This window comes from Symphalangus syndactylus, chromosome 9 (genome assembly GCF_028878055.3).
Source record: "Symphalangus syndactylus isolate Jambi chromosome 9, NHGRI_mSymSyn1-v2.1_pri, whole genome shotgun sequence".
NCBI lineage: Eukaryota > Metazoa > Chordata > Mammalia > Primates > Hylobatidae > Symphalangus > Symphalangus syndactylus.
In genome coordinates this window covers 43870902-43885756 of record NC_072431.2, presented here as the reverse complement: position 1 = coordinate 43885756, position 14855 = coordinate 43870902, and the positions used below count along the sequence as shown (strand labels likewise).

At 36.4% G+C, this 14855-nt stretch overlaps 1 protein-coding gene across 4 annotated transcripts in view; it reads right to left on the bottom strand.

The window, feature by feature from the left end:
- Nucleotides 1-14855, bottom strand: part of ACVR1C (activin A receptor type 1C) — a 97186-nt gene that overhangs the window by 7458 nt on the left and 74873 nt on the right. For 3 of the 4 annotated variants that reach the window (XM_055292064.2, XM_055292066.2, XM_055292065.2), the window contains 5 exons: nucleotides 14044-14274; nucleotides 10295-10462; nucleotides 8570-8726; nucleotides 6963-7087; nucleotides 4430-4560 (listed from right to left, as the gene is read on the bottom strand). In XM_055292064.2, coding sequence (XP_055148039.1) covers nucleotides 4430-4560; nucleotides 6963-7087; nucleotides 8570-8726; nucleotides 10295-10462; nucleotides 14044-14274 — 812 coding nt within the window. The remainder of the gene's footprint in view (nucleotides 1-4429; nucleotides 4561-6962; nucleotides 7088-8569; nucleotides 8727-10294; nucleotides 10463-14043; nucleotides 14275-14855) is intronic. The other variant, XM_055292067.2, reaches the window with a different exon arrangement.

Here is a 14855-nt window from a genome sequence, read left to right as displayed (position 1 = left end):
GTGCAATGGCTATTCACAGGTGCAAGCATAACACACTACAGCCTCAAACTCTTGTGCTCAACGGATACTCCTGCTTAATCTTCCAAGTAGCTGGAACACAGGCATGCACTGCTGTACCTGCCATTGATGCTAACTAAGTTTTGATGAAGAAATAGTAAATTTAAAACAATATAAGAAGATTAGGGTCAAACCCCTTCAAAAATTCTATCAAAACTCAAATATTAACCTCGTAGAGACTAACTAAAAAATGTTTCAATCCACTGATTTCGGGGAATATGGGACATGAAAAACATCAAGGGATATGGGAAGGCTTGGAAATTCCCTGTATCTTGATGTTGGTGATGAGTTACACAGGTGTAAACATATGAAAAAAATTCACCAATCTGTATACTAAGATCTGTGAGTTTTTCCAAATGTAAATTATACTACAATAAAAATTATGATCCAAGTATAAATATCAAAAATCCTGGACTTTAAAAATGAACTAGCAAAGAGATAAGACAAATACTAAGAGGGGAAAACAATGAAAATGAATGAAACCAGAGAAATACAGGAAACTGCTGAAGCAAGTGGCTGCCATAGGGGTATCTGCTACTCTCATGGTCTAGAACTTCAGAATTGATGGATCGCATGTAATAGAGAGTACAGCCCACAGCACACAGAAAGTTTCAGATCAAGATGCCGGCCAGGCACAGTGTCTCATGCCTATAATTCTAGCACTTTGGTAGGCCGAGGTGAGAGGATTGCTTAAGCCCAGGAGTTCAAGACCATCCTGGGTAACACAGGGAGACCCTGTCTCTACAAAAAATTTTAAAAACTTAGCCAGGTGTGGTGGTCCCAGCTATGCAGGAGGCTGAGGTGAGAGGATTGCTTAGGCCCTGAAGTTCAAGGCTGCAGTGTGCCATGATCACACCACTGCACCCTAGCCTGGGTGACAGTGCAAGACTCTGTCCCCAAAAAAAAAAAAAAAAATGCTTAGAAAGCCCTCAATTTAAGGATGACTATTTCCCTGAAACCTTCTAAGGCAAATTGCCTAAGTCCTTCTAATGGAAATTGCCTAAGTCTTGGCTCTTGGTGAAGGAAAAAACAAGCCCGTGCCTTTAAACATTGCAGTAAACCTGAGCTCTTAATGAAAATTCACAAACACATAAGGAAAAAAGGTACCATAAGCAAGAGTCAATTGTAAATAGTAGTTTTGGCCCATAAAAACATTAGATGCTAGAATTAAATGATATAAGCATATAAAATATGTTTTTTAAAGGAAAGAGAAATACAAAATATGAGTAAAAAATGAGAATGTTTTAGAAAGTGAAAAAGTACCAATAAAATACCTTGATAGCAAAAATACAACAATTGGCCAGATGCGATGGCTCACACCTGTAATTCCAACACTTTGAGAGGCCGAGGCGGGTAGATCACCTGAAGTCACGAGTTTGAAACCAGCCTGGCCAACATGGTGGTGCATGCCTGTAATCCCGGCTACTCCTGAGGCTGAGGCAGGAGAATCACTTGAACCTGGGAGGTGGAGGTAGCAGTAAGCTGAGATCATGCCACTGTACTCCAGCCTGGGCAACAGAGCAAGATTCTATCTCAAAAAAATAAATAAATAAAGTAGCTATGCAGGACCATGGACTAGAGTTCAGGAGAGCATGAATTCTCCCTCCAGCTTTGAGCAACATATACGTTGTTCACTTCTCTGCCCTGACTCCTCATTACCCTCTAAGTTCCATGATGACAGGATTGTGGCCCCCTCATCAGCATATCCCTACGGACTGAACCACGCTTGGCACATACAAAGAGTCTAAATGCTCTAAAATAAAGGTTCAAAAAAAATAAAAAAATAAAGTAGAAAACTCAATGGATGAGTTAAATGGCAAATTAGACATATCTGAAGGCAGAATTAAAGAACTGAGAAATAAATCTTGAGAGATACATACCAAAGTGACACAAATATAGAAAATATGAGTGAATAAAAAAAGCAAAGTGTAATGAAAGCTCTAACATGCATCTAATGAGTTCTCCAAAACTGAGTAATAGAAACAATGAGAGAAAAACTATTTGAAGAAATATGACTCCAAATTTTCCAGAACTGAGGAAAGCCACAAACCACTAGAATCAGATAGTCCAAATATTCCAAGCAAGATTAACCAAGAGACATCTATACTGAAGACATCATAGAGAAACTGCAGAATGCTGAAGACAGAGAAGTTCTTAAAAGTAGTCATAAAGAAAAGATAAATTAACTAAAAATGTATTGATTGATTATTGCTGACTTCTCAATAGCAATAATGGAAGACAGGTAATAGTGGAATAATAACTTTAAGGTGTTTAGAGAAAATAACAGTTAACCTAAATTTCTGTGGTTAGACAAACTATTTGTTCAAGATTGAGGACAAAATAAAGACATTTTGGATACCCCCAAACTGAAAAATCTTACAACCACTAGGCCTTCTCCAAAAAAATTAAATAAAATACTTTTAAAGGATTCACATCAGGAAGTCAGAAAATGATTTGAGAGGTAAGAAGAAATGTTGAGCAAAGAAAATGATAAACGTGAATAAGTCTAAATAATGATGGTATAAAATGAGGCCAATATCTATTACATGAGATTGACATAAAACAAGACGGAAACAAAGTACTGGACAAAAAATGCATATATCAGGAATGTACAAAATTGATCACACTAAAATGACTATGTTGGGTCTATTCCAAGAATGTATATTTGGTTTAACACTGGAAAATCTATAAATGTAAGTCATTGCATTAAAAAACTAAAGGAAAATGCTGTATCATCACCTCATAGATATAGCACATGCTTCTATTGTATGGAATACTACACAGCAATGAAAATAGATAGATTATAGCTACACATATATAATGGAGAGTAAAAACATTTTGAAAAGAATATCTACAGTAAACTTCAATCATGTAAGTTTCACAAATATGCAAAAGTAAACAACATATTGTTATTCTGGATGTATGTATATATTCTAAAAAAAATACATATAGTAAAACTCAAAAGCAAAGCAAGAAAATAGTAAAGAAATAATTGATTATAATATAAGTAACCTCTCAGGGGGTAAGGAATCTTCAAAGGTATTGAAAATGTTCTATTTTTCAAACCTGGTAGTGGATTTACTAGTTTTCATTCTATTATACTTTAAACACTGTAAGTTTATATTGTTTCATGTACATAAATTATTAATATTAGAAAGTTTTTAATTTAATTTCAATTAAATTATAAATGCTTCAAAATTTGCTTCTCAAGTATGTAGGTAAGACATCTACACAAAACATAAAAATAACAAAACACAAATCTTGTGTTTTGAATTAGAAATTAGAAAAAGGGTTGAGAAGATAAAATTAGAAAAAGGGTTGAGAAACATGATAAAATTAGAAAAGGGTTGAGAAACATGAAAGAACAGAAAAATGAGGCAAAAAGGCAACTATATAAAATATTCCCTAAAACAAAGCCAGACTAAAAGACATCACCTAAAAAAGACCTCATTCATTACATTAAAATATGGCAAAAATTAGACAGCAATAACTGAAATGAGAGTGATTAAAGTATCAGAATGGTTCTGAAACTAGTTAGATGGTTTAGAGTCTTTTTCCCACCTTCTACTCTTTTTCCTTGTAAGAGCTAGAAAAAAATCTCTGTCTTCACATAAGGCATAACAAGCATTGCAATAACAATTTACTGTTTGTCTAGTACATTATGGTTAAATACTGGTTTGCTGGACATGACGAGATAAATAACAATGGAGTCTCTGATGTGAGGGAGCTTTTCTAATGAGAGAATAAGTTCAAACTTTAGCAGGTTAGAGATGAGGTATAACTTATTGAATATAAAGATGATTGGAATTGTAATATTCTGGGTGGCAGAGACATTAACTACCCACTGAGTCTACCCATGTTCCCTGCAGTTCCTAGCCCCCCTGCAGTTTGGTGGGACCATGTGACAAGTTCTGGTAAGAGCCATGAGTGGAAGAGATGTGTGTCACCTGATGCCAAAGCATTAAAGAGTCAGTGTGTGATCCTCCAGCTCCTCTCTTCACCTGACCTAGAGATCTGGAAACTATGTGTCCAGGGATCAAATCAGAGTGATTACTGAGTTACTGCAATGAGAACAGTTGTCATGAAGAGTTGCCTAACCTGCAGAGCAGTTTGTGTAAGCAAGAAATAAAGTCTTGTGGAATGCCACTGAGATTTCAGGATTTGTTACTGTCACGTAACCTAGCATTATGCATGCACAGCACTAAAGGGAAAAAAATCCTTCTGAAGACTTATAAAAAGACATATGTCTACATATATGGAATGAATTGGATGCTTACATTAAAAAGGAAAAACTATATGGTCTCTGAAAAGTCTCCCTGATACTCACCTGAAAAATATAGTAAGAAAAATATAGATAAAAACATGGCCTTACTTCACAACTTTGCCACTGGTTTGGGATACTTGGTCGAAACTTCTGGTCACAAACAACCTTTCTCATTTCCTCTATCGAGGGATCTGAAGGCACCATGTCATAATAAGGCAATTGGTACTCCTCAACAATTCCTGTAAGAAATTTGTGTAATAAATTTCCATGTGCAAATAATAAACAAAGATGTCTATTTTAAATAATACCAATTAAGTTCTCTAGGCACAAGTGACACCCCAGGGAACTGGAAAGTCAAGTTTATTAAAATAATGTGTCACTATAAAATCAAGGATATAAGTTTAAATCACCCAGTTGAATAGTTACATAAAGTTATAAAATTTTGTATTATAAATGTTTTCATAACTGTAAAATTTACATAAGATTATATAAAATTATAATATATAAAACATAATTTTATAATTATATAAATATAAAACATAATTTTATAATTATATAATATATAACATTTCTATTTTATAATTATATAAAATAAGTTTTATATTTTTCTATTATTAAAATTATGTAAATTTTTATTCAATTAAAATGCCATTATACAATTAAAAGTAATGCCTACTTTCTTCCGATTATGAAATTTGTAGCACAGCTTCATTGCTTTGTGAATGAAGTAGGTATATTTTTCCAACAGATAATTTTTTCAAAACAAAACAGCTTTCTCTCTTTGAAAACTTTTAGGCAATCTTTTTAACGTTGGGTTTCTTACATTTAGACTTTAGAACTACTGAACCTGAGAATGTTCTGGAGAAGCCAAAGGTTGTTGAAGATAGACAGTTCAACATGAAGATTAATATTTAAAGAGTCTCAAAGACAAAGACGACCTCAATTATTAGAATACTACTTAAATTCCAAGAAATCCCTTATAAAATCTTTTTAATTAACTGCAGTGCTTTTAACTTAAAATATGTAAGACATGCCATAGACAACTAACTATAATTCGTGTCTGCTAAATTACCATTTTTACAGTAGAAGAAAAGTTAAGGACAAAATCTAAAAGCAAATCTAGACTAATATCCATATGAAATTTTTATAAAGAATTATTAACATGTTTGAAATCTTGCTATTTGCCATGCATTGCCTTAAGGCCTTTACAGGTTTTAACTGATCAGTCCTCAAAACTACTGACTAAAGAAGGTACAACATTATTTCTGTTTTATAGGCGAGGAAACCGAAGCACAGAATGTTATGAATTTGTTCAGAGACATAGAGCTAGTAAGTGGCAAATCTGTAATTCAAACCCTAGTGTCCACATTCAGCACCACTATAACTCTATTGCTTCTATAAACAGTTTTAGATCCCTGAATGTTTTATAATATCATCTATGAATAAAAGAGAAAAAGTATGTATGTTTGCTCATTGAGACATAATTTTAACCTTAGAAGCTTTTCATAAAGTCTGCAAGGTTTTTTAAAAATGAGATTAATGTAATGCAAAATGACATCAATACAAAGTGCAAAAAAATGACAATAGTTTAATAATGGCAGGTCTTTAATTGAATGTTTACTGTGAACTGGCTCTGTACTAAAAGATTCACATGAATTAATTCATTAAATCCTTAAAGCCCAAGGGATAAGTTTTTGTATTATCTTCATTTTACAGATGGGGAAATTACAAGTAACTTGCCTGAAGTTGGACATTCAAGGAATTGCTAAACCAACGCTTAGTCCTAAGTCTGTCTTACTTGAAAGTAGAAACGCTAAACCATTTTCTACCAGCATTTAACTTTTTCTCCACTGATGCAACTGTTTCATCAGACATATTTATAGGGCTTCCCCCTCCCTAATTCTTCCTCTCATTATTAAGTACTTTTTTTTTTTTCTTTTAGACGGAGTTTCGCTCTTGTTGCCCAGGCTGGAGTACAATGGCACAATCGCAGCTCATGAGCCACCATGCCCGGCTAATTTTGTATTTTTAGTAGAGACGGGGTTTCTCCAAGTTGGTCAGGCTGGTCTCGAGCTCCCGACCTCAGTGATCCGCCCGCCTCAGCCTCCCAAAGTGTTGGGATTACAGGCACGAGTCACCACGCCCAGGTGCATTATTAAGTTCTAAACTGCTGGGAGCAGTAAAGGTAGGAAGTTTGTCTTTGCCCACCTCTTCCCACACCTTTATCCAACCCCACAGTATTTATCACATCACAGGGAAGAAAAAAAACAAGAAAAGCTTAAGAAACTGAACCCTTCAAGTCCTGTTGCCTCAGCAAATCATTTAACTTATTTGGGATATAAGTTAGGAATACCAGCTTACAGTTTACAAACTCAAATAATTTTCAAGTACTTCATAAAGTGTCATATGGAAATAAAAATTATCAGAACTGTCACCCCACTAAGCAGTAATCACAATATAAAATCTCCATTACATGTAAGATATCCCACTTTTGCCACTGGAAATATATCACCAAAAGGTATTCTCTTAAATACTAAAAAACTGATTGAATATAGTGCTTGGGGAAAAAAGATAGAATATTACATCTTGTATTCAGAGTATCAAGGAAAGGCAAACACAAAGGATATTTCCAAAATTTTACCTCCGACTGAACACCTCCGGGCTATTTCCCAGTAAACCAGACCAACAGAATAGATGTCAGCTCGTTTGAAGGACTCAAAGATATTCACATTCATTGTATCATCAAGCATTTCAGGAGCCATATACCTTCAAAAACATGTACATTTCAGATTCTGTGTATGACTTTATAGCAGTCCAGTAAAACAGTCTTAATAAATTAAGATAGCTTATGCCATTTTAAAAGGCAGATTTGAGGCACTATAATAGAATAAAATTAGAGAATACATTATTGACTCAACCATCAAGTGTGCTCAGCAGCACTCCACCCATACTTTCTCTCAGTAAACAATTTTATTACACATTTGCTCCAAAAAATATAGCCATGTTTGAACAAGAGTCAGTATAAGAAATCTACAGTCCATGGGCCTGACTGAGCCTTGCTGTACTAGGGAGATTTTGGAGATTTCCCAGAATACTGAAGTGAGGATACAACACCCTCCCAAGTTCTTGCAAGGGCGTTAGATCCTCGGAAGGAATCCAGCATCCAAGGCTTCCCTGAAGGTTCCTGATGTGGGGATAATCAGATGGGCAAGGTTAGGCTTTTCTTGTACAGGGGAAAGAAGTTCCTTAGGGCTGCCCAGTGTGAATAAACTGCCCCGAAGTGTTCCCGGGGCTTATTAAAGTCTCCCAGTGAATCACAAGAGGCATTCACAGGCACTGTCCTGGAATCTCAAATACAGCTTGAAGGCCAGCTATAGCAACTTAGAATTTCTCTACTCTCAAGGGCCTTTAACAACTCCAAGAAAATATTTTGGTTGTTTCTAATTTCAAGGTTAAGAACTCTGGAATTTTGCCAAAGTAATGTAGAGCCTGAAATTCAAGTAAGAAGAATTGGAACTAGGCTGGCCATATGGCCACAGGCTGGCTATAACAAGAAAAACACCAGAAATCTCATTCCTAATGGGCCTGACCTGACACATGTGTGGTATATGTTGTTACTTCATGCTCATTCTTAATCTTCAGAGATTCTGTTCCTTGAAAGTGAGAATTGTATCCAAACTCATATTATCTTAATACATATCAATTTGGGAGACTTAATTATAAGTATAGGTAATACATAAATTGTTATATAATATATTTAAAGAATAAGGGAATATAGTAGCACATAAGTGCATCTAGCATATAGAGTCCCTACCTATCTATTTCAACATATTGATTCTGTGTCTGTTGTATAGAACCTGAATATGTAGAACTAGTCCTGAGTTTCAGTTCATTTATGGGAGATAAAGGCTTTGGAGGAGCTACATACTGCTGACTTTTTTTCTTATTTGTAGGAAAATGCATTCTCAGAAGATGGCACACTAAAAATAATACACCACTATCTCTTCCACCATTTCTCTCCACTGGACTCTACCTAAATGGCTGCAATCCATATGGCCCAAAATGCCAACTCTCCTTGCTTTATAACCATTGTGCCCACTAACTTCTCAGTGATCCAGAGAAGACTTCCGGATTTCTTGGGCCCAGTGGCTTCCCATTTGGACCTGAGCCTCTTCCACACACATGAGGACATTCTTGCTTATTGGGTGCTCTCACATCTTACTACGCTACCCAAGTCAGTCATCTTACCTCTTGGTTCCCACTTTAGGATTCTGAGGTATGTCGATAGTGTTCAGTATTGAATCATGCTTCACAGCCAACCCTAAGTCCGCTATGGCACAAGTTTCACACTTTTTCACTAAGATATTCTTTGATTTTATGTCTCGATGAGCAATAGCAGGTTTACCTATGAAGCATAAGAAGAACATATCCATTTTTTTCTTTACTGGAGACTGTTCAAGAGAAATCATCCTGAAGACAGCTCAAAATGAGCTAATTCAAAAAGAGTTTTCTTCAAAGCTCTTGTCACTATCTAAATTATCTTGTTTATTTATGTACATGCTGAATCATCTGTCTCTCCCAAGTAAACTGTAAACTGAGTAAGGACAGTAGCTGTTTTGTTCATCATGCCTCTGTTGCTTAGAGCACTAGATGACTAGATCACTAGTAAATATTTTTTAATAGATGGGGAAAGAATTAGTACTGCTATGTGCTCATAAGAACATGGCAAATATTATTTTACAAAACAAGCCTGAAAACTTCTATTACCCCACACCAGCAGTTCTCAGTTGTAGCCAAAAGATCCCCAAGGTCCTTGCAACTCTTTTCTAACTACACATCTGTGTGACGCCATCTTTTCTTCACATATTTCAACCAAAACAACATATGAGAACAGACGGAATGAAGAACAGGTATGAAAATCTAGACATTAAAACAGACATTAAAGGGATTTGCAACAATGTAAAACAAAACCATTATTTTCACCTAATCAGTTTTTGTATTAGAAAAAAATGTTATTGTATTTAAAATATTTATGTTAACATTTAATTGGTTATTTTAAGCAAATTAATAAGTACTTTTAAATTCCTCAATTTTAATTTCTAATATTGTAAATGGTAATAGATGTAAGCTACATACACAAAAACCTTTGTAGTCCTCAATAATTTTAAGAGTGTAAAGAGATCATGAGTTCAAATGTGAGAACCACTGACCTGTCTAGACTAATTGACTCTCTAGAGCCAACCTCTTAACTCAACAAATAGAAATGGCAGTAGGTACTATTTAGCTTCAAGTACATGATATACAAATATTTTTTTCAAAATCATATTATACTTTCCAATTACTTTTTTAATTATCAAAGGTAAACATTTAAATTATTTGTATTCTCTGAATATAGGACATTTGCCACTAAAGCAAGATCTCTGGGTACATATGCTAAATGGCAAAGACAGAACCACTAGGAATAAATTTTTTTAAATATTATCATGGATAAGATACAAAACAGTGAGCATACTGATGAGAGTTGGCTATATCATGACAACACCTTTAGCTTTAAAAATTACCTTTAGTGTTTCTTTACTTTTTTTTTTTTTTTTTTTTTGAGATAGGGTCTCGCTCTGTCACCCAAACCAGAGTGTAGTGGTGCAATCGTAACTCACTGCAGCCTGGACCTTTCAGGCTCAAGTGATCCTCCCACCTCAGCCTCCCAAGTGGCTGGGACTAAAGGCACATGCCACCACAACCAGATTTTTTTTTTTTGGTAGAGATGGAGATCTCACTATGTTGCCCAGGCTGGTCTCAAATTCCTGGCCTCAAGTGATCCTCTCACCTAGGCTACCAAAATGCTGGGATTATGGGTATAAGCCACCATGTCCAGCCTAAAGAAATAATAATTAATTATTCCTAATAAATTAAAATATAAGTACTTCTATCCTCACATTCAAACTGGAAAAAAAATGAAAAGGAAATACATACCTTGTGTACCAACAATCTCCATATGAAGGTGTGCCAGACCACTAGCAATTGAGAGCGCCAGCTTGATCATTCCAGCCACGGTCACTATGTTTCTATTCAAATAGTCATATAAGGAGCCCTGTTCATGATATTCAGATACCAGCCAAAGTTGAGTCCAAGTTCCATTATCTAACAAGAAAATATAATTTTGTTGTTGTAAATACATATTGAGAAAGAAGCCAAAGCTTTTAACAAATATCAGTGTTTAATCTGTATTGTTAACAAAGCAAAATTAATTGCTTCAGTGGTAATGCTTACAGTCCAAGTTAGTAAAGAAAAAATTCTCAATGAATTCCTGAAGATATTGATATGTTGGAACTTGTTATATGTGCCCACCATAAAAATAGAAAGTTGTGAGGTTGTGATTGATTCTAACAACTGAACAACTCCTTTCTTATTTCCTCTCTATCAATACCTGCTGGCAATAGTAACCACATTATAGGAGAAACCACTGAGAGATGCATTTAGGCTCAGTGTGTGTTATAAATTACTCTGAGCTTTTAAGAAAAATTATACCAATAAAGATCAGAAATATAACAAATTTATGCAAAGTATTATTTCTATCATAAAAGCTCTAACGTTCTAAAAATGTTGATGTTATTCACCTTTCAAAATATAGAGTTGATTATTTTCCCCAAAAGCTTATAGTAAGAGCCAAACACAATTACTAGACATTTTCAAATAATTTACCTCATTTAGCCAAAACCTAATCCATCTTATAAAAGACTTTCAGAAAAGAAATTACCCTAAAACTTTTCTACATATTAGTAGAGTGAGCTTTAGCTTTTGAAATAAAATGTCTACAGTAACCCTGGGCAGTCCTGACCAGTTCTGACACTCAGGGAAAGGATCTATAATGAACATTTGCTAAGGACCTATCTGTCCAGATGCTGTATGTACAACAGCTCTTTGTTATCCAAATATTTAATTTCCAAATCTGGGTAGTGATAAAATTTCCTAAGAATTTAAAAGTCAACATAACAAGGTAAAGCTCATTAACATACAACATATAAAAACAACCCTTACTCACACCTCTCTCCCTGATTGACACAAGTGACTATCTTGCCCTCTCACATCAATGCTTTTGTCAGACAGTTGACTAAAGAGTGAAACTGTCAATGTTGCAAAAGGTAAAGGAATTAAAAAATGAAAGTGAAGTTAGAGATCATTTGGAATCATGCAAAAAGCCACTGACAAGTTAAGAGATGATAGAGGTAGACCGGTTAAACTCAAGAAGAGAAAACCAAGGACATGTCTTGTGCATATTATTATTATTACTATTATTTTTTATTTATTCATTTTTTTGAGACAGAATGTCTCTCTGTCGCTTAGGCTGGAGTGCAGTGGTGCAATCTCGGCTCACTGCAACCTCTGCCTCCTGGGTTCAAGCAATTCTCCTGCCCCCATCTCCTGAGTAGCTGGGATTACAGGCGTCTGCCACCAAGCCCAGCTAATTTGTGTGTGTGTGTGTACTTTTAGCAGAAACGGGGTTTCACCATGTTGGCCAGGCTAATCTCGAACTCCTGACCTCAGGTGATCTACCCACCTTGGCATCCCAAAGTGCTGGGATTACAGGTGTGAGCCACTGTACCTGGCCAATGCATATTATTTTATAATCCAATAAACATCATGATTAAACTAGCCTATGAAGATGATCCATGTACAGTCATAACTGCTTTGACAGCATTGCTGATTAATCCAACCAGTAGGCAGTTCAGCTCAAGATTAGGAGGGAAAAGAAAACATTCTTAACAGCTAAATGAGAAATGTCTCATCCTCAGTGATCTGGATATAGTTTCAAAGTATATGTAGTTACAAATTTGGAAAGAACTGCTTTTGTTAGCCATCTTGCCTTTACCCCATTTCTCCTTAGCAAATCAGAAATGGCAAATCATCAGTAAACATAATTATGGCCAAAATGTATGCTAAATGCTAAGCTTCTCTTTTTCCATCCAATTAATAATGAACACTTTTATGATTAAGTGTATATTAGATAAAATTAACTATAGGTTCTTAATTTTCACAGGCAATGGTGGATCCTTGACATTCATAGATAATTTGTCTTAACCCTTTTTTTAGATTGGGGTTACAGTCTTGACTCTACCAAAGTTCTTCATGAGTATTACTAACTGGAGCTAAAGTTTAAAAGTTGACTGAATCAAGTTTTCCTCACTTTTGTTGCCTATTAGGGGCATTAATGAACAGTTAGATGAGTAACAATTTTGTAAAAAAGAAGAGAAAAAGCATAGATAATCAACGAAGTTTATATCCAATCTGTGATTATACAAGCATAGGTACAATATTTTATGAGAACTTATTTTAAATATCAGAAAGCTGATGCTCTGACTTGCTCCATGAAACTCAAAAAATAACAAACACTACTTGGCACCGTTAATGGTGGCCTCAAGATACAAATCGTGCTCAAAGTAACATTAATAGAAAAGTTCACTAAAATTGTCTTGCTTGCCAGCATTCTAATACAATCAAAAGAGATAATATTTTTAGAAAATTTGAGTCTTGAAGATGAAGGCTGTTATACGGATGAAAAATACAGCCCTAACAAAGTTGAACATTCAGCTAGTATTAATTGGTATGTCTGTAATGGTTATTAAAATATTGAAATATTTCTGTCCTGGTTGGTAAATAGCTGCTATTCAAAACTCCTGAGCCAGGCTCAGGAGGTGGTGGCTCAAGCCTGTAAATCCAGCACTTTGGGAGGCCGAGGGGGGCGGATAACGAGGTCAGGAGTTCAAGACCAGACTGGCAGAGAGTAGAAACTCTGTCTCTACTAAAAATACAAAAATTAGCCAGGCGTGGTGGCAGGCACCTGTAGTTCCAGCTACTTGGGACTACTTGGGAGGCTGAGGCAGGAGAATCGCTTGAACCCAGGAGGCAGAGGTTGCAGTGAGCTGAGATCATGCCACTGCACTCCAGCCTGGGCAACATAGCGAGACTCTGTCTCAATAAAGCAAACAAAAACTCCCAATGATACTCCTTTGCCCTAGACACCCAGATGCCTCCATATCTCTTCATGACCAAGCAGCAACTAATGGGTAAACCTAGCGTGGCAGAGTTCTCCAGGATTCTGTTCCAGTTGAGGCTTCTGTTCTGATTAGTTGGTTCCTGCACCAAACCAGTCAGCAAACATTTTAAGCACCACCCTGGCTATCCGGACATCATGATTTCCCATCACTCATTTGCCCTGCTTCATTGTATGGTTATGTACATTTATCCGTGGGAAAGAGGAAAGGATTTTATATAAATTAGACTTTCATATAGACTTTCTTAAAACGAAAGATGAGCCGGGCGCAGTGGCTCACACCTGTAATCCCAGCACTTTGGAAGGCCGAGGCGGGCGTATTACGAGGTCAGGAGATCAAGAGCATCCTGCTAACACGGTGAAACCGTGTCTCTACTAAAAATACAAAAAAAAAAAACAACAGCCGGGCGTAGTGGTGGGCGCCTGTAGTCTCAGCTACTGGGGAGGGTGAGGCAGGAGAATGGCATGAACCCGGGAGGCAGAGCTTGCGGTGAGCCGAGATTGCGCCACTGCACTCCAGCCTGGGTGACAGAGCCAGATTCTGTCTCAAAAAAAAAAAAGAAGAGATGAATTTATTTTTTCTTATCTGATACTAGACAACATTTTTTTTTGAGACAGAGTCTCGCTCTAGACATTTTTTACTTGTTGAACACAATTAGATTGGAAATACCTTTGTTGTCAGCAGCAATGAAACCAAGGATGTTTTCATGTCGCAGCATGACCGTCTGGTAAATTTCTGCCTCACGAAACCAAGACCTTTCATCTCTGGAGGAGAATATTTTCACAGCCACATCTTCCCCACACCATCTTCCATGCCACACCTCACCAAATCTACCTTTTCCTACTATTTCCTGAAGCACAATCGTCCTTGCAATTGTCCTTTGAACCAACAGAGGTAGACCTTGCCAAAGAAATGATGGAATTGATGATTAAACACAAATGCCAGAAAAGAACTCTCATAACAATCATTGTTTTCAGATTTTAAAAAAGCAAACATTTGGCCGGGCGCGGTGGCTCACGCTTGTAATCCCAGCACTTTGGGAGGCCGAGGTGGGTGGATCACGAGGTCAGGAGATCGAGACCACGGTGAAACCCCGTCTCTACTAAAAATACAAAAAATTAGCCGGGAGTGGTGGCGGGCGCCTGCAGTCCCAGCTACTTGGAGAGGCTGAGGCAGGAGAATGGCGTGAACCTGGGAGGCGGAGCTTGCAGTGACCCGAGATCGCGCCACTGCACTCCAGCCTGGGCGACAGAGTAAGACTCCGTCTCAAAAAAAAAAAAAAAAGCAAACATTTAAGTGCTTTAATAATTTTATCTATTTTGAAGGAATAAGTACCATTATAGCAAACTTATTTAATGTCAAAGCATGCTGAAAAAAATACTTCAAATTATGAGTATGAATTTGTCTTCTCGTATTCACAAGTAGAAAGTTTTTGAACATAGCCTGCTGCTGCAGATGTCTGATTTCTAAGAATTGCTGCA